This window comes from Rhinopithecus roxellana, chromosome 17 (genome assembly GCF_007565055.1).
Source record: "Rhinopithecus roxellana isolate Shanxi Qingling chromosome 17, ASM756505v1, whole genome shotgun sequence".
In the NCBI taxonomy this organism is placed as follows: domain Eukaryota; kingdom Metazoa; phylum Chordata; class Mammalia; order Primates; family Cercopithecidae; genus Rhinopithecus; species Rhinopithecus roxellana.
Window position 1 is genome coordinate 23,138,046 of NC_044565.1, and position 21,234 is coordinate 23,159,279.

The 21,234-nt window shown below is 37.3% G+C and overlaps 1 protein-coding gene across 1 annotated transcript in view; it reads left to right on the forward strand.

Annotated features, from left to right (window-relative positions):
* Positions 1-21,234, forward strand: part of GMCL1 (germ cell-less 1, spermatogenesis associated) — a 52,849-nt gene that overhangs the window by 12,668 nt on the left and 18,947 nt on the right. Inside the window, exons 5-10 of the mRNA XM_010367618.2 lie at positions 1,299-1,411; positions 2,295-2,360; positions 5,683-5,767; positions 7,806-7,896; positions 13,642-13,779; positions 19,887-19,956. Of these exons, the coding sequence (XP_010365920.2) occupies positions 1,299-1,411; positions 2,295-2,360; positions 5,683-5,767; positions 7,806-7,896; positions 13,642-13,779; positions 19,887-19,956 (563 nt within the window). The remainder of the gene's footprint in view (positions 1-1,298; positions 1,412-2,294; positions 2,361-5,682; positions 5,768-7,805; positions 7,897-13,641; positions 13,780-19,886; positions 19,957-21,234) is intronic.

Consider the following 21,234-nt stretch of genomic DNA (forward strand, 5'->3'; position numbering starts at 1 on the left):
GCAATGTGAAATAGTGGAGGATTCAAGACTCTAACAGAAACATGGCTCCTGCATAAACACAAGAAGGATTGGAGAAGAGGGGGGCAGAAGCCAGATCATGAAAATACCGTTACACATTGCTAAGTTTAGTGTACACAGCACCTTTGGAATATTTTAATCAGAGGAAAGACAAAGTTATGTTTTAGAAATAATACTTCAGTAACAATGTGAAAGATGAATTGAAGGAAAGATGAATACAGCATTAGAGACAAAAACGTATTGCAGTCGTCCAAGGGAGGAAAGTAGGGTAGTAGCAATAAGCTTGGAGAGGAAAAAGTAGATAGCAGAGAGATTCAGGGATAATCCGCTGGACTTGGTGACAGACTAAGTGTTAAGAGGAAAGGGGAAGAGTCTAGAATGATTTCCAGGTAAGTTGAAAATCCTAATGGAGTCAATGTTTTATTTTAATCTTAAAAAATTGTTTACTTTTGTGTAGTATTTTTGTACTGATTCATTTGACATATTAGTTAATGGCTTACTAAATATCCTTGGTTGAGATCATTTGATTTTCAAAATGTTTTGATCCTTTCAATACTTATTTCCAATAAGTATACTTTATTTTCTAACTCTGGTCCTTTTGATTTTGTTCTAAATTCACTTTCTGTATTACTTTTATGATTTACTAACTCTTTAACTTAATATACCTGCATGATGAATATATTTCAGAAATTTGAACAAAAAGTAGTATTCTTTCCATATATTAAAGTTAGTTCACTTAAAACCTATATAAACATTTTAGGTTAAAACTTTAATGTTCATAATTTAAAATAACAGTATACTTGTTTTAGGTGTGTCTCTTAGACATTGTAGTTATTTTAAACTTAATAATCACTTTCTGCTAATGCATACTATTTGTTTAGGCCCATGACATGTAGGGTTAACTGACTATGTAGACTTCTTAATTTAAAAAGAAATGGCAAAACAGACAAAATGCTGCTAAAGAAATTTGCAAAGGTCTCAGAGAGGGAAGAATAGAAAAGAAAAAGAATAGCAGTATTCATCTGTACCTGACTGCTCCCCCCACCTTCCATTTTCAAATTCCAAGTATTTAGTTGAATACTTGCTGAATTTTTTTCAGTATTTTTATTGGACTTGTTAAAAAAAAAAAAAAAAAAACTTAGGTTTGCTGCACTTAATGAGTTTTCTTTCTTTTCTTTCTTCTTTCTTTTTCTTTTTCCTTTTTAATATGTAAAAGCACATATCAGAGCTAATTTTTCCCACGTGAAATGGGCCTTTCCAGTGCTTATTTATATTTACAGGACGGTTTAATACAGCAGTGTGGTGAGACAATGAAGGAAACAATTAATGTGAAAACTGTATGTGGCTATTACACATCAGCAGGGACCTATGGATTAGATTCTGTAAAGAAAAAGTGAGTTACCTTTCTCATTTTTCTTCCTATCCCACTTTAGGAATTTGGTTGCTTTAGTTTCTTAAGAGAATGTATAGCTATAAGAAAGAAAGAATTAAGGAAAATTAGGATAGGGGAATGGAATTTTGTTAAAAAGCCCATTTTAACTTTTGGACTAGTTAGTAAATTCCTCAAAAGTGTTGTCTTTGTCAGTGACCGTAGATGGGTTATGTATATGCTTATAAAAACCATGGTCACTCTTGGTCAGGTGTGGTAGCTAACACCTGTAATCCCAGTGGTTTGGGATGCCAAGGCAGAAGGATCACTTGAGCCCAGGAGATCATGACCAGCCTGAGCAACACAGGGAGACCCCATCTCTACAAAAAATTTTAAAAATTACCCAGGCATGGTGGCATGCACCTGTGGTCCCAGCCATTCTGGAGGCTGAGGTCAGAGGATTCTTTGAGCCCAGGAGGTTCAAGACTGCAGTGAGCTGTGATCATGCCACTGCACTTTATAGGACATTTTCTATTAAAATTGTTTAAGAAGTAGGCCTGATAGACATTATATCATTGCAATGACTGACAGTCCTTCTAACTCTTGAAAGCTGCAGTACCTGTTTTGAGATTTTAAAGGTTATAGTAGTATGCAGACCCCTTAATAAACTATTTAACACAAACTCAAAATGAAGTTTTAAAACTAGAAATGCTCTCATTAATATAAAGGAAATATTCTCTTAATAATATCTACTGACAAAAATAATACTAAATTTCCTATTGTTAATTAAAAGTTGTGAGCATGTTCTGCCAAGATTAATATTCTGATTTTATTTTAACTGTAAGTCCTACTTAATAAATTGTAAATACATGGTATATAATGTAATAATTATATATTTTAATTTCAGGTGCCTTGAATGGCTTCTAAACAATTTGATGACTCACCAGAATGTTGAACTTTTTAAAGAACTCAGGTATCTGAATTTCAAGTAACTTTATAATTAGTCATCCTAAAATATTGTTTATCATTTGTTAAAGTACGTAACATTTTTGTAGAACACAAAAATATGAAAAAGCAAACAATTTAATGAAAGGGCTTGACTACATCCATAAGCTGAAGAAATGCTACACAAACTTATTTCTTTGTTGTGAATAATATAATAGATGTTATGTCTACTGTTTTAACCAATTTTAATAGAAAAATGCATTACTGTTTTAAGACTATAGAAAAGTTTCAGGTTTTGCCAGACTCTTAGAGAATTTAAAAGGTATATTTTAGAAATCATCTTTATTATTGAGAAATAAGTTTGAAGAAACTGTTTTGGCCTTTTTTTTTTTTTTAACCTTCAAAAACTTTTCATGTTGATCGGTTTTGTCACTAGAATGAATTCTCTGATGTGGAGTAACAAATGTGTGTCTCCTATAAATGTACATTTTTCCGTCTCTGATTATTTCACTCCTTGAATTCAAATCTGTAATCCCAGCTACTCTGGAGGCTGAGGCAGGAGGATTGCTTGAGCCACGGAGGTCAAGGTTGCAGTGAGCTGTGATTGCGACACTGCACTCCAGCCTCAGTGAGAGTGAGACCCCAGTAAGAACAAGTTACCATAGTTCTTCACTGTCACCTCCTGGTACAAGGTCTTCTGAACCAGGTCAAGGTATTCCCACTCCTGATGAGAGAAGTCTATGGCCATGTCCCTGAATGTTACGAATTCGCAGGCCATGGTTTTAGACAAGCAAAAGCCAATCAGTCCTCAGGGTTTCTCTACCAGAAAAGCAGATTTAGGAAAACCTAGACCTGTAATCCCAGCACTTTGGGAGGCCAAGTTGGGAGAATTGCTTGAATCTAGGAGTTCGAGATCATCCTGGGCAACATAGTGACGTCCCCTCTCTTTGAGAAAATATCAGTCTTCCTTTAAAAAAAACTGTTAGCACCACACAGGGTCCCATGCAGGCTTCAGGCTGGGGCTGCAGAGGCTCCCACAGTCAACTGCGCTGCCTTCATCCTCAAGCGGGACCCGGTCGCACACAGCACAGCGCAGAGCCAGAGGTCCTGGAGATGGAGCCAGAGGGCCAAGGTTTGTTTGTCACCTGTGGACCATGTAGTCCAAGCTGGAATAATAGGACCGCAGTCACCCATGAGAAATGGATTCCAGGGTTCTAAAAACCTACAAGAAATACGGCTGTGACAATGAGGACTGCCCACCACCCAAGCTGCATAGCAGTCTTTCTTTTTTAAAGAGATGGGGGCCTTGCTATGTTGCCCAGGCTAGACTCAAACTCCTGGGCTCAAGCAGTCCTCCCACCTCAGCCTCCAAGTAGCAGGGATTATAGGCACATACCACTGCACCCAGCTTAGTTTGGCTTTTTGGATTAAGTACGCATATTATCCATTTATTCCTGCAGCAAGTACTTCCTAACTGTTCATTATGTATAAAGATATTCTGTTAGTGGCTGTGAAGGATGCGGAGATGATTTTGTCATGGTCTCTTGCTGTCGGGGAACTTATCTGTAGTAATGGGACTAAGGTATTTGTGATGGGTCTGAGAAAATCTGGCTAGCAGTAAACTTTTGAAGGCTGGTTGGCATTACAGTCATTTTCTGGCTTGCATTTCCTTGACAGCGGTGCTTCGGAGACAGGGATACAAATGTGCCCGGGAGTAAGTGACTTTCTGATGGAAATGTACAAAACTAAAGTCAAACATTGCATAGCTTCCCGGGATGTGAATTTTACTGATTGTACTGATTTGTTGTTGTTGTTGTTGTTGTTGTTGTTGTTGTTGTTGAGGTGGGGGAGAGGTAAACATTTTTATGTTTAAATACATTATGGAATAGAGGGAATTCAAGTTTCCTTGAACTCTCAAGATACCATTTATAGAAATGTTATTTTTATGGTTAGACCACCACCTAGATTATTGGGTTTTTTCCTTTCTTTTGCCTTTACGAGGTAATTTGGTAGAGAAGTGTGAGAGACATTCATCACCTGGTGATATTGAGGCATAAATAAATCACCGTAGAATGTTTGATTTGAAAATCATTAGAAACACTTTAATATAGTCAACCTTCCATATCCGTGGATCCACCATTTGTGGATTAAACCAACTGCTGATTGAAAAGATTTGGGGGAAAAACTTTAAAAAATGATAACAAAAAACCCAATGTTGTATGACAACTATTGCATAACATTTACATTGTATTAAGTACTATAAGAACACCTAGAAATGATTTAAAGTATATGAGAGGATGTGCATAGGTTACATGCAAATACTGTGCCACTTTATATAAGGGCCTTGAGCATAGAGGATTTTGGTATTTGTAGGGGGTTCTGAAACCAACCCCCCACAGATACAAGGGGACAACTCTAATTTCTCGTTGAGCTTTTTGAAAAAGGAGCAGGATCCTCTTAAAAACCCACATGCTCTCTTGGCTTTTTGTGGCTCAAAGGAAAGAAAGAACAAAGGAAAAGCAAAACAAAATAACTGATGATGTCATTTTCACTCTAAATAGCACATGTTTCTTGATCTTATGCTCTTGAATAGTACTAAAACCATAGTTTATGACTAAGCAATTCTCTTAAGCCTAGAGGTTAAAGATTACTTTGACGATATAGCTATTCTAGTGTCTTTTTTTTTTTTTTGGAGACAGTGTCTTGCTCTGTTGCCCAGGCTGGAGTGCAGTGGTAGTCTCGGCTCACTGCAACCTCCACCTCTTGGGCTCAAGTGATCCTTTTACCCCTTCAACCTCACAAGTAGCTGGGACTACAGGTGCACACCAACATGATTGGCTAATTTTTTTGTTTTTGTTTTTTTTTTTTTTTTGTATGCAAGGTCTCACCATGTTGTCCAGGCTGGTCTCAAACATCTGGCTTCAAATGATTCTCCTGCCTCCCAAAGTGCTGGGATTACAGATGTGAGCCACTATGCCTGGCCTTTTTTTAAAGAACAAAACAAAACATAGAAGTGGAGTGGGGGAAGGCAAAAGAGGATGGCTGTCATTTTATCAGAGCATACTGAAAGTTATCTTATTGGAACTTTGCTTTAACTTGATTAATCAGCAGATCAGAGCTCTTTGTTTCCCTATCAGTGTGAAAAGGACCTTTCACAGCACACTATCTGAATTAAAAGTATCCTTGTATCCAGATAGATTGTTTTCTAAGATTCTTTGTCTTGGGCAGAAGGACTGCTGTCATTTTTAATTCCATGTATTTTTTAAAAGAAAGACAAAGCTTTTAGTTCCACCAGGATCCTTTAGCCTGTGCCTAAAGATAAGCTCACTCCCTCTATTTATCCTTTTCAGTATAAATGTCATGGAACAGCTCATTGGTTCATCTAACTTATTTGTGATGCAAGTGGAGATGGATATATACACCGCTCTAAAAAAGGTACTGACATAATATGATGTCATATTATGCAAGGATGTCACCTCAGCACTGTGTATAATGGTGAAAAACTGGAAACAGTGTCCAGCAATAAAGGGATGGTTATAAATGTAGGAAAAGGAAATAGGCCAAAACATTAAAAAGTCTTTATATTTAGGGATTTGGTATCATTCGTGATTTTAACTTTATTTTTTGTACTTTTCTATTTTAGGAATACTTTTCTGTTTTTTCCCAGACTTCTCTTTAACAAAAAATATATTGTTGTTATTTGTTTATTTACATAATCAGAAATGTTTTATATCATTTTTAAGAACGTTTTCGAAGTTGAGCTTCAGTTAATGATGGCATTTTTAGACACACTTTTTCTAAGCAATGTTGAAATTTTTCTTTTAAAGGCCTGTTTGCATGTCTGGCATATGTTTTACTTCATCCTTTTGAAAAGTTTCAACATTTTAAAAATCTAATTTTATTTTCACAACTCTCTGAAGATACAGATCAGCCACTATTCTTTCATGTAGATAGTGAGACTCAGAGCAGGCTTGAGGCAGAGACTGGATCTTGGGAGTCCCAGTCCATTGCCCTCTTCCTACTGCATAATCCTGCCTTTACCCTTTTGTCCCCAAAACAGTGTTGTGAGTATTTAACACAGTTGTGAAACTTAAGACTGAGACACTTTCTAGCTTATCTCATAGGGACTCTTTGTTTGTTTGTTTCCATGGTAGAGATGAAATTTTGTTACTATTTTTTTTCAAGGAACTTTACTATCTGGGCTATCCAGTCTTTTAAAAAATTGGTGCAGAGGTCAGGCACAGTGACTCATGCCTGTAATCCCAGCAATTTGGGAGGCCCAGGCTGGCGGATCGCTTACGGCGCAGAGTTCAAGATCAGCTTGGGTAACATGGCAAAAACCCCTGTCTACAAAAAATACGAAAGCTTAGCTGGGTGTGGTGTTTGTGCCTGTAGTCCCAGCTACTCAGGAGGCTGAGGTGGGAGGATCACCTGAACCTAGGAGGTGCAGCCTGCAGTGAGTTGTCACAGTGGCATTCATTTCTGTTGTTATAACTGCTTTCTGCCAGTAATGATAAGTGCTGATACTTACAGGGTGTTTACGTGCCATACACCATTCTAAGTATTTATATATATTAAATATTTTAGTGTCCTATGAGGTAAACATATTATCATGCTCATTTTACAAATGAAGAAATTAAGGCCCAGAGATATTAGGTAATGTGCCCAGCTCTTAAGTGCCAGGTCCAGGATTTAAAAGTTTTTGCTCTTACCTGCTGTGCATATTATCTCGGCAGCAATAAGACAAATAAGCTCCTTTTTCCTGTGTTAATTTCTTGCTTTTATAATTTCATATAGTATTTAGTGAAATTGAGTTGTTAGTCAGTAGAATAAGTTAGTATAAAATTACTAATGTAATATACATATATATTAGACCTTTACTTTTTTAATACAGTAATCTCCAGTGAGTTACCATAAAGACTTCTCAAGGATTGGCTTACTCCTTAGCACCCACATCCAATTTTTATCACTGGACTATGATATTTTTTTCTTTTTTCCTCGAGACAAGGTCTCGCTCTGTCACTTAGACTAGAACACAGTGGTGCAATCATGACTCACTGCAACCTTGACCTCCAGGGCTCAAAAGGTTCTCCCACCTCAGCCTCTTGAGTAGCTGGGACTCCAGATGCATGCCACCATGCCCTTTTTTTTTTTTTTGTAGAGGTGGGGTTTCACCATGTTTCCCAGGCTGGTCTAAACCTCTTTCAAGAGATCTGCCCACCTTGGCCTCCCAAGTGCTGGGATTATAGGTGTGAGCCACAGCACCCAGCCATTGGACTATGAGACTGCCATGATAAACTGAGTGCTTATAAGCACGTTATCTAATAGTTGTACTTTCTTTTTTGCAATTGCTGGTAAAGTAGAAGTTAAATTTTTTAGCTATTATATTTTAAGGTGAAAGCAATCTGAAAATGTAAAATCATAAAATGATGAAATTTCATAACTGTTTTCTTATTTAATTTTTTTAACCCAGTGGATGTTCCTTCAACTTGTGCCTTCTTGGAATGGATCTTTAAAACAGGTTTTGACAGAGACAGATGTCTGGTTTTCTAAACAGAGGAAAGGTAGGCCTGAAATTTTTGAGAACTTGTCTTTTGAAAGGAAATTTATTAAAATCAGGCCCCATGAGAACAGAAAATAAATTAATTAATTAATCAAATGAAATCAGGCCCTAACTTGTTTATAGACTTAATTTTAGAGCTTAGAGAAAACCTTAGCAGTTACCTACTTCAGCCCCTCATTTACAGTGAGAAAATCAAGGCTAGATAAGAAAAATGCCTTACCTATCATTATCTGAATTGTTATTCCTTGAACTGTCACCATACTCTTGAGCCCCCCAAAACTATTGTTTTTCCCATTATATCACCAACAGATCTTGTTGACTGCATTTGTCTTGACCACACTGAGTTTTCTCTAACAAAGTATACCCTGTCAGGCAACCATTCTTAACATGGGGGCCATAGATAGGCTTTCATGTGTCACTGACACCCAAAAGTGGGTACAGAATTTGATATGTGTGTGTGCTGCTGCATACCTTTGTGGGAGGAGAGCTTCCATACCTTCCGTCAGATTCTCAGTAGAGACTGATCTAAAATTGGTTAAGATCAACTGCTGTAAGGTCTTATCTGCGCAAAGAAGGGCATGCAATGTAAAAAATACATGTGTGTGTATATTAAAATGTATGTATATTATTTTTTACTTTGCTAAAACATATCTAGAAAAAGTATTTTTTATGGCTGTCAGGTGCAAAGAACAGGATAAATCATAATCCTTAGTTCATGATTTTCTTAGCTTGTGGCCACCTTTTTGGTTTATTTTGAATACGTTGAGCCTTTATGACCTAATCTTGGAGAATTAGAACATCAGTAACTTCAGTCTAACTCATGTGCTGCTTTTCTATTGTGTCCCTCTGACTTTTCCTAACCACTATCTTGAACTTCATGTTTATTCTTTTGTTTTAAAAATATATATTATTGCACCAAGTATATATGTCTTAACATATATTACATAGTGGTGTGCTAATAAGCTGACTCTGAAAAAAACAATCCCTGATTAGTACCATTTTTTAATTCCCATGGTACAAATTTTCCCATCGTGGCTGATTGATTGCAGACTACCAACATGACATCACTTTGTGAAAAAGGAGATGTACACAGTCAGCTCCTATGAGCCAGTGGCAACATGCCGCTGGATAATGTATCATTTTGTTTTAGTTGTTATGGAACTGTGTCACGTTGTGGCCTTAATTTTAATTTCCTTTATAACTAAAGAGATTGAACGACCCTTAATATGGTTATTAGCCACATGTTTCCTCTTCTGTGAGATATCTGTTTAGGTATGTTTCCTATTTTAATGTCACATTTGTCTTTTCTTATTGATTTGTAGGCTTTCTTTATATATTCCTGATAACTAATACTTTGTCATAAATGTGTTCTGCACTTCCAGTTTGTAGGTTATCTTTTTAATTTATTAAAGATGTCTTTTTGGTTGGTGCCGTGGCTCACACCTGTAATCCCAGCACTTTGGGAGGTCAAGGCAGGAGGCTCACTTGAGCCCAGGAGTTCAAGGACAGCCTGAGCAACATAAAGGATTTGCAGGGCAGCCAGGCACGGAGGCTCATGCCTGTACTCCCAGCACTTTGGGAGGCTGAGGTGGGTGGATCACAAGGTCAGGAGTTGGAGACCAGCCTGGCCAACATGGTGAAACCCCATCTCTACTAAAGATACAAAAATTAGCTGGGCTTGGTGGCAGGCGCCTGTAATCCCAGCTGCTAGGGAGCCTGAGGGAGGAGAATCGCTTCAAACCAGAAGGCAGAGGTTGCAGTGAGCTAAGATTGCGCCACCGCACTCCAGCATGGGCAACAAGCGAAACTCTGTCTCAAAAAAAAAGAATTAGCAGTGCATGGTGGTGTACACTTGTCTGTATTCCCAGCTACTGGGGAGGCTGACATGGGGGGAGGATCACCTGAGCCTGGGGGGGTCGGGGCAGCAGTGAGCCATGGCCACACACCACTGCACTCCAGCCTGGGCAGCAGAGTGTGAGACCCTGTCTCAAAAAAAAGGAAAAAAAAATGTTTTTTGATGAATAGATGTTCTTAATTTTAAAATTTCATGCTCTTTATAGCTTAGTTAAATTCATTTTATAGAATTATTTTATGTAGTCAGATTTCCTACCTCAGAGCCAGATAAATTATTTTTCTATAAAACTCTTGAAATAAAAATGTGTAAAGAACCATATCAGTGAAATATAACTTGATTTCCTTGAAGAACAAAAATACTAAACTTGTATCTTAAATTATACTTTCGTGTTACATTATGGCAATTAAAGAGGGACTAGGGAAATTACAGAGGAGAAAAGTAGGGGAAAGCATTTAAATAAACAGAAGAGAGAGAAAAACTGAAAGAGGGCCGGGCGCGGTGGCTCAAGCCTGTAATCCCAGCACTTTGGGAGGCCGAGACGGGCGGATCACGAGGTCAGGAGATCGAGACCATCCTGGCTAACATGGTGAAACCCTGTCTCTACTAAAAAATACAAAAAACTAGCCGGGCGAGGTGGCAGGCACCTGTAGTCCCAGCTACTCGCGAGGCTGAGGCAGGAGAATGGCGTAAACCCGGGAGGTGGAGCTTGCAGTGAGCTGAGATCTGGCCACTGCACTCCAGCCTGGGCAACAGAGCGAGACTCCATCTCAAAAAAAAAGAGAAAAAGAAAAACGGAAAGAGACAAGCATGGTAAAGAAGTTAAAAAGAGAGAGGGACTCAGTAGAAACAGCAGATGTTAGGCAAATGTTGATTGAACCTTATGATCATTTGTGCTTCAGATAGATCCACCACAGCAATCAATCAAAAGAGAAATTGCCCTGTAGTCTAAGTGACAGAAACTGGAGAAGCAAGCTGTGGTCCACTTCTGGTTTCCCACTTGAGGCTCTCCCTCCCAGCCCCTGAGGTGTGGAAGTATACAGTTCAACATAACTTTTTAGGGAGACACTGATTGCACAAACCAAAATGTATGTCTAATGCTCTTGTTTTTCTGTGAAGATTTTATAGAGTCATTTTCAATAGTTTTAAAATTGTAAATAAGATGCATACTTAGGAAATAGGATAGAAAAAATCACTTTGATCCCTCACTCGTTATATTTTGGTGTATGTCTTTCTTTCTTTCTTTTTTTTTTTTTTTTTTGAGACGGAGTCTTGCTCTGTCACCCAGGCTGGAAGTGCAGTGGTGCGATCTTGGCTCACTACAGCCTCCGCTTCCCAGATTCAAGCAATTCTCCTGCCTCAGCCTCTCAAGTAGCTGGGACTACAGGTGCATGCCACCACACCCAGCTAATATTTTGTATTTTTAGTAGAGATGAGTTTTGCCATGTTGGCCAGGCTGGTCTTGAACTTCTGGCCTCGAGTGATCTGCCTGCCTCGGCCTTCCAATGTGCTAGGACTACAGGCATGAGCCACCACACCCGGCATATATTTTTGTATATTTCTTTTAAGTTATCTTAATTATTTGACTTTTCAGATCTATATGGATCAGGACTACAAGAAACAATAGAAATTTAGAAAGTTTTCTACACAATTATACTTAAGGATTGCTATTGAATTTGGCTAATGGAATAAGTATGGCCACATGTTGTCCAGCAAGCAACTTTAAAACATTTTTCTTGGTTCTATAAATTCTTACAGAAATAAATGAGCCAGTCTCTTCTACACCCTTGACGAAAAGGCTTCATGAGATATAATCACCAGATTTCTATGAGACAATCCAGAATTAGATTTTTATATCTTGTTCATGTGACAGAACACCTGTAAAAACAAAATGGTATTCTCAGCACACCCCATGAAATTGGCACATTTAATTCAACATGTGAACTAGAACCAATGTTGTTATTTTTAAAACAAGAGATATAAATCCACTGTCACACACCTGTTGTATAAATAAGCAAAGTTAACTATTAATTTTTTTTAATGAATTTACTGCTTTCTTGTTTGCTTTGCTGACTCTAAGCAGGTGCCAAGGGAATACAAAAAATATATGAGATAATGTGGAAATTCTTTTCATTAACTTGGCTGTCTTTTTACAATTTTCAGGAAAAAAATATTTTAGTGGGGAACACCTTCTGGTCTACAGAAAACCTGTATTCTATGTGAAGCATAGTTTGAGACATAATAGTCTATAATGGCAACTGTCTTGTTTTTCTCCTTATCCTTAATAGCAACAGGACTGGGTATACATACTCTCCTGGGTGTATGTCATTTGACAGAAAACATAGACTAGGGCTTATGCACAAATACCTGTTTGATAGCAGTAACTCTAAACCTTTCCTTCTGACTCATGAAAGCACACTGGAATGTAACTGAGGGTAATTTTTAGGAATAACCTTAAATTCTCCCTAAAAGAAAAAAAAATTATATACTTCATAAACTTGAATTATTCTATTTTCTTTTCTTTTTTTGAGACGAAGTTTCACTCTGTCACCCAGGCTGGAGTACAGTGGTGTGATCTCGGCTCACTGCATCCTCCGCCTCCCAGGTTTAAGCAATTCTCTGCCTCAGCCTCCCAAGTAGCTGGGATTACAGGCACCCACTACCACGCCTGGCTAATCTTTTTTGTATTTTTAGTAGAGATGGGGTTTCACCATGTTGGCCAGGCTGATCTTGAACTCCTGACCTCGTCTCGTGATCCACCCGCCTCGGCCTCCCAAAGTGCTGGGATTACAGGCGTGAGCCACCACGCCTGGCCGAATTATTCTGTTTTCAGTATTATTATTATTATTATTATTATTATTATTATTATTTATTTTAGAGACAGGGTCTTGCTCTGTCACACAGGCTGGAGTGCAGTGGCACAATCATAGCTCACTGCAAGCTGCAACTCCTGGGCTCAAGCAATCTTTCCACCTCAGTCTCCTGAGGAGCTGGGTCTGCAGACACATGCCACCACACCTCGCTAATTTTTTTATTTTTATTTTTTGTAGAGATGGGAGTCTCACAATGTTGGCCAGGCTGGTCTTAGACATCCTGGACTCAAGTGATCCTTCCACCTTAGCCTCCCAAAGTGCCAGGATTACAGGTGTGAGCCACTGTGCCCAGCCTTGAATTATCTTAATAATAACTGAATACTACCCAACTGTTGCAAAACTATGGCTACAATGTCTGTCTTTTATTTTATTTTGTTTTATTTTATTTTAATAGAGATAGCATCTCACTATGTTGCCCAGGCTGGTCTCTAACTCCTGGGCATAAGCAGTCTGCCAGCCTCAGCCTCCCAGAATGCAGGGATCACAGGCGTGAGCCACCATACCTAGCCATACATAGCCTTTCTTATTTTGTATTTCAATAGAGAATTAATATATTAACTAGTGTTCATTACATGTAGCTGAAATGTAAGTTAAAAGAAATTAAGAGATAGTCTTTGTCCTGTGTACCTTACCCTTGAGTGAGGCTTTTGGGCTCCAGAGTTTCACTGGCCTGTTCAGTTCCTGGGAAGGGGATTCTGGTGAGAGTGTGTAACCCTAAGTACCTTTCTCAAGCCTTCCTTTCCCAACTTGCTGCACTATAAATGCCAAATGCCCAGAAACAGCTGAATTCCCAGCCCAGGGGTTTCATTAGGACCAAAGTTAATTTCCTGGGATTTTAAAATAAATCTCCTTATGTTTTTATCTGTAAACCTAAGGTTTATAAAATTCTTGAGCACTTTAAAACTACCTTATTTTGTATTCTAATAGACGTGAGTGTACATGTGTATCCCCCGTCCATAAAAACATTTAAGAATAATAGGTTTGAAAAGAATGACTGTTTAACTTTCATGGTTTTTTATAGATTTTGAAGGTATGGCCTTTCTTGAAACTGAACAAGGAAAACCATTTGTGTCGGTATTCAGACATTTAAGGTTACAATATATTATCAGTGATCTGGCCTCTGCAAGAATTATTGAACAAGATGCTATAGTACCTTCAGGTAAGAGAACATAATGAATTTGTAATTTTAAGTAATATATTTCTGATTATAACAGTAATATAGATCATAGAATAGAACAAGGAAGTAGAAATTATTATTAATCCCAAAAAGGTATACATGTTTATTCCAAAGGGGGATCATACTATAGAGGTAATTTTCCATGCTTACATATCATGAGTATTTTCCCATATCATATTTCATTAAATACTCTCTAAAATATTTAAATGATTATCTAGTATTCTGTAATATGGATGTTCTTTAATTTAATAAACCAGTACATGATTTTGGATCAGACTTTTAAAAATGACTTTTGAAGTATTTAAAGATCATAACTGATTTTTCTATTAGTGCTCCTTAAATTTGTTTATTCTGGTTTTTTCTTATTCTAAAGTCTTAAACTTCATGTTGAAGCAAATGTGTCTTTGCTAATTATAATTTAAATTTTTTGAAATAACTACTGATTTACCTTTCTGAGTTAAATCTCTAGTACTTGTGAATAATTCCATTTAGTACTATATATACATATAAGAAATGGAAAATAGAATTTCTGTTTGAAGATTTATATGTAATGTTTGTAGTAATAATTGGAGTTATAGATTTGTGTAAAAAGTTGTGATTTTTTTGATACCTTAATTGTGACATAGCTGTATGTTTATAGATTTAAATTTTTCCTGAAATCTCTATACTTATTTGGAAAGGAATTGAAGAGAAAGAAAACTTAGAGTTAACTCTTCTGGTATATTTGGAAGTGGTGCATTTTTATAAAATCACTTCAGCAAGTTTATAGCTGCTGTTTAAATCACAAATTCTCTGAATTTTACATTCCTTATAGTATAGCAGTTCTATAATAGTTTTAGTATCTGTTAAATACCAGGCCCTAGCAATGATGTAATATTAGATGCCAAAACCAATTACATATGCCACTCTAACTGTACTTCCTTTTAAGGCTTTTTGCAAATGAATTTTGAAAGAGATTGGGGAAAAGTTTGTTCTAAAGTGGTTTAATTTAAGTATGCCTGTGATGCAAGTGGATAAGCTTTATATTTTTGGATTGCAAGATGGGTACAAGTATTTCTAGTCTAAAATAGTTTATTCAATATAGAATCAGAAAGAGTTTAGATCTTGTATTTTTTGGCAGATGTCAGTCATTGTTACCATATCTTACAGATAATTATTTACCACATATTTATCACATTGTGAAGGGACAGAAGGAAGCCACCTAATTCACATTATTGAGATAGATTGGTATATGCTGTCAGTAGGAACGTATCTTAGATTTGAAATGAGTTGAAATTATTTTGATTAATCAACCTAAAACTTGATCATTTTTCAGAAATAGTGCCAAACGTGTTAACATTAATCAAAGTTAGGCATTTGGCAATATGGAGAGTTTGAGTACATCTGTTTACCATCTTTAGGTAAAAAATTTAGAAACATGTTTAATTAAAAGTTGAATTGGGACTTTGCATAGAAGCACTTTATTTTAGGATTCAACTGTGTCAAGCACTCTACTTTGTGCTGAGTACTGCTGCAGAGCATTCTACAGCTTTCGTATTGGTGTCACTGCAAATTCACATTTCAACACTAAGCTTGAACCTTGGGACTTCTTACACTACTTTTAGTTCGTTATTTCTCTTTTTCATTTCCTTCAGCAGTTATATCAATTTCTGCCACTCTGTTCCAACTTTCTACCCAATTACCTCATTGTCAGTTTTGTGAAAATAAGTTACTGAAAATGAAAAAGTATATAAATCCATGTAATAAATTCAGAAAATAGCTTCAGAACTAGATTTTTATGTTATTCTACATAAGCGTTTTTGAACCAGGCTTCTCCATAATTTTGTGTTACTATTTCCTACCTAGATGCTCTATACAGAATACTCTTATTTGTCCATGTAGGAATTTTTACTATGTAAATAAATGTTTGGTCACTCATCTTCATTATTTACATCTGATTTATATGTTTCATAAAGTAGTTCAACTTGTAGGCTTAGTTTTTTGCTATAAGCCATATAAGTTTTAAGTGGATTCATGTGAGTGTATGTATACCTGAAGATACACTTTTCCCTTCACTTAAACAAAAAATGCTGGGCAAATTAGGAAGTACCTTTTTTTGCTTTTTAAAGTGCGTAAACGTAAGACATGACATTTTCAAATAATATCGTTTTAGAGGTCCCCTTTCCATATTCTTTGTGTAAAACTAGGGAAATAATCTAAATAAATACAGTCTCATATATCTCATTTATTCCATTGGGAAAATACTGTGTTTATATTCAAAACTGCTGTAGATCTCAGGTGCAGATTGGATCCATGACACTGTCAAATACCACCTTGACATGCCCATTTTTTTTTCGCCCTGTGGCCTGGAGAGGGGCAGGCGGGTAGAGGCAGAGTCTTGCTATGTTACCCAGGCTCTTCTCAAATTTCTAGTCTTAAGCAATCGTGCCGCCTCGGTCTCCCAAAATACTGGAATTACAGGCATGAGTCACTGTACCTAGCCCCTATTTTGAGTTTTTGTTTTGGACCTTGGTCTGATAAAGTTTAAAATAAGTGCTGAAACATATTACTATTTAGTCAAAGTTTAGTCTACTTAGTCAAAGTTTCTTGAAGGCACTTTTTCAGAATCTTTCCAGCCAACAGTAGCTCTCTGCCAAAAAGGATTCTGGCAAACTCTGCCTAGTGTTTCTTCCTTTTTGGAAATGATTGCATACAAACATATTGAAAACTCTGTGTAAAGGAACCTGCTTCACTTCTTTTCATCCCATATTTTACCAGGGATTCTTTTTTTTTTTCCTTTTGCAATGCTATTAACATTGCATTTGAACTTGTGTTACATTGACTTACTTTTGGAATGCTGCTTTTAAGACATGGGACCTAGAATCCTTGAGCTACCAATGACCAGAAAGATTTGAAGTTTGACTTTTTACTCTTTTGGATTAAGCCATGACAAGAGAAACAAAAATATGTACTCATGTTTTTAACTTGTTAAAATGCTTTTGGTTTTAAAGAAGGTTATACAAAAATTGTTGCAATTTAAATTCTAAAACATTTTTGGCCAGGGTGCGGTGGCTCACACCTGTAATCCCAGCACTTTGGGAGGCAGAGGTGGGTGGATCACAAGGTAAGGAGATGGAGACCATCCTGGACAACATGGTGAAACTCCGTCTCTACTAAAATACAAAAAATAAGCAGGTGTGGTGGCACATGCCTGTAATCCCAGCAACTGGGGAGGCTGAGGTAGGGGAATCGCTCAAACCTGAGAGGCGGAAGTTGCAGTGAACCTAGATCATGCCACCACACTCCAGCCTGGTGACAGAGCAAGACTGTCTCCAAAAAAAAAAAAAAAAAAAAAAAAAAAATTTGTGGGATACGTCTAACATATTTGAGAATATACACGTATGTGTAATTCATTCCAGTTTTACAAATGAATCATGAAATGCCATATGCTATCTCTAGATCAATGAGTTTCAAACTCCAGGCATTTTAATAGGTAGTGATCAGCTTTAAATACACATATATAAGAATTTTTGGCTGGGCATGATGGCTCACACCTGTAATCCCAGCACTTTGGGAGGCTGAGGCCAGTGGATCATGAGGTTAGAAGATCGAGACCATCCTGGCTAACATGGTGAAACCCCATCTCTACTAAAAATACAAAAAATTAGCCAGCCGTGGTGGCGGGTGCCTGTAGTCCCAGCTACTCAGGAGGCTGAAGCAGGAGAATGGTGTGAACCCTGGAGGCGGAGCTTGCAGTGAGCCAAGATCGTGGCACCACTGTACTCCAGCCTGGGCAACAGAGTGAGACTCCGTCTCAAAAAAAAAAAAAAAAGAATTTAAAAAAATATATGCATATATGTGTGCTGAGTCATGCAATAGTTGCTACTAGTATTTACCTATGAAGACAAATTATCTGTGCCAGACACTTAAATTCCTTATAATATCAAGAATATAATTTTGGAGGACCCTGAAAGAAACATTCAAAAGTGTATTTAGGCCAGACATGGTGGCTCACGCCTGTAATCCCAGCACTAGGTGGCTGAAGCAGGAGACCCCTTCTCCATAAGAAATGGAAAAATTAGCTAGGCATGGTGGCAGACACCTGTAGTCCCAGCTCCTCTGGAGGCTGAGAAGAGAATCGCTTGAGCCCAGGAGTTCAAGACTGCAGTTTACCAAGATAGGGCCACTGGACTCCAGCCTGGGCCACAGAGTGAGACCGTGTCTCTCTCTCTCTAAAAAAAAAAAAAAAAAAAAAAAAAAAAAAAAAAAAAAGTGTATTTGTATTTATAGGATGTTTTAAGGAAAGACACCAGTAAATCATTGGAAGTCACCTGATTACTTTTATTAAGTCGAGACCTAGGAAGTGACAATCCAGATTTTAATTGCACTACAATTTCCACCCCTCTTTTAGACAGAGATTGAAAAATAGGCTGGGCACAGTGGCTCAAGCCTGTAATCCCAGCACTTTGGGAGGCCGAGATGGGCGGATCACGAGGTCAGGAGATCGAGACCATCCTGGCTAACCCAGTGAAACCCCGTCTCTACTAAAAAAATACAAAAAAACTAGCCGGGCGAGGTGGCGGGCGCCTGTAGTCCCAGCTACTGGGGAGGCTGAGGCAGGAGAATGGCGTTAACCCGGGAGGCGGAGCTTGCAGTGAGCCAAGATCTGGCCACTGCACTCCAGCCTGGGTGACAGAGCAAGACTCCATCTCAAAAAAAAAAAAAGAAAAATAATTTAAGAACTTAAAAAAAATAGAAAAACTACCCTAGTTGGGAATAAACAAGAACAGAGAGATAAATAGTGCTAAGCCAATTCTTTATTTATTTACTTATTTATTTATTTAAGGCAGGGTCTTGCTCTGTTGCCCAGGTTTTGAGTGCATTGGCATGTCCAGGGCTCGCTGCAGCCTTGACCTCCCAGGCTCAAGAAATCTTCCTGCTTCAGCCTCCTGAGTAGCTGGGACGACAGACACATGCCACTATGTCCACCAAATTTTCATGATTTTGGAGAGATCAGGTCTCACTATGTTGCCCAGGCTGGTCTAGAACTCCTGAGCTCAAGTGATGCTCCTACCTCAGCCTCCCAAAGTGCTTGGGATTACAGGCATGAGCCATCTCACCTGGCCTACTCTTGTTTTTAATCTGTTTTTATCTAAAATAACTAACATTTCCACTTACACAGGCTTATTTTGTGGGAAAAAAGTGTATTTATTATTAAAGGAATGTCAATAATTGTAATTTTTATTCTATTTAGAATAATTTAAAATATTTTAATTTATATTATCTAAATCTAATATTCTAGAATTATTTATTGAGTGTGCATGTTTCATCTACTAATTTAGGGATTTCCCAAAAAACAAATTAATTGTTATTTTTTAGATGTTAATAACTGAAGAGTTTATTATTCAATTTTCTGTCAGAACTTCTGTAAAAACTAAAAATATAGTTTCAGGTATGATTTTTACAATTGAAAAATTAATATGAACTATGAAAAGGAAAACATTAAATGCAAGAATATGCTTTCAACTAAGGGTTTACATCCCAATTTAAATGTATGCAATATAAGTACAGTCTATCCTGAGACAAAGCTATATAACCTTTACCACTTTAAAGATCATTAAGCCATTATAGTATGTTTGTAAAATATAAGCTACCTACCAGTTTCGTTTGTTTGCTTGTTTTCTGTCTGTTTGATTGAGATGGAGTCTCACTCTGTCACCCAGGCTGGAGTGCAGTGGCATGATTTTGGCTCCCTGCAACCTCCACCTCCTGGGTTCAAGCGATTCTCCTGCCTCTGCCGCCCAAGTAGTTGGGATTACATGAGCCCACCACCACACCCAGCTAATTTTTGTATTTTTAGTAGAGATGGGGTTTTGCCATGTTAGTCAGGCTGGTCTCGAACTCCTGACCTCAGATGATCCACCTGTCTTGGCCTCCCAAAGTGCTGGGATTACAGGCATGAGCCACCATGCCTGGCCTAAGCTACCTAATTTTTAAATTGCTATTTTAAACTTGTATTTAGAAATGGTAACAATTTTATCAACTATGAATGTTTAAATCCTTTATGTTCTTCAGTCATTATTTATTATTAATTTATTCTTACATTTCAGAATGGCTCTCTTCGGTGTATAAACAGCAGTGGTTTGCTATGCTGCGGGCAGAACAAGACAGTGAGGTGGGGTGAGTATATTATAATGTATTTTTCGTTAAAAAAAATTTGCTATGGATTTTTTAATGCATTAATTATGTTGAAAAATCATTAACAGTATTGAAAACTCAAGCTGTTGAAGTAAAGATCATATCACTTTTTATTATATTTTTGCAACATTATCAGTCTTATAAATGTCTTTCTGGTCAATTAGTATAATGCAATTATTGAAATGTCATTTGCTTTGTTAGTAAAATCGAACATGTAATCCATGTATACCTTGTTTCACTTAGTATCATATGATTTTCTTTCAACATACTGAACTATTATTTGAGGTAATGCTTTCATAAAGCACAATTTTTATATTTATGTCTAGGTAAATCTGTTTTTTCTTATTTATGGTAATATTGTCAAATTCTAATTAATGTAATAAATAGGTTTTTTGATGATCTTTAAGTCTAAAATGAATTTAAAAACCATGCAGGCCAGGCACAGTGGCTCACGCCTGTAATCCCAACACTTTGGGAGGCTGAGGTGGGAGGATCACTTGGGGTCAAGAGTTTGAGACCAGCCTGGCCAACATAATGAAACCCTGTCTCTACTAAACCCTGGAAGTGGAGTTGGCAGTGAGCCAAGATTGCTCTACTGCACTTCCAAGCCTGGGGGATAGAGTGAGACTCTGTCTCAAAAATAAAATAAAATAAAATAAAATAAAATAAACAAAACCAAAAAAAAACACCATCTGGTTACGGATACCTTCCCCAAAAACATGACTCCCCCCACAAAATATTAATACTCTTTCTTCATCTTAAAGGAAAGAGGTATAGTGTTTTGTAGTTCACAGAACTTTTATATTTGTGATTTGATCCTTCTGCTAGCTTCTTAATATATAGGTATTATGAAGAGACTGAGTATACAGAAAGACCTTTGAAGTTTAATTTTTTGCCCCTGATCTCTTTGAACTCATTTTTCTATACCAAAGAATTTTTTTAAGTAATGACCTAATTATAAGTTTTCATCCAAACAGTAAGTGTATGAAAGTATTACATAAATTCATGATGCTTATGAGATTTTTATTATCCAGGATCCTAGTTTCCACTTTGATTATAATTATATATTTTTTCAAATATATTTCCGGTATATTTATCCAGCATAAATAATAGTAAGATTGTTGAGGCTGGGTACGGTGGCTCACGCCTGTAATCCCAGCACTTCGGGGGGCCAAGGTGGGTGGATCACCTGAGGTCGGGAGTTCGAGACCAGCCTGACAACATGGAAAACCCTCTACTAAAAATACAAAATTAACCGGG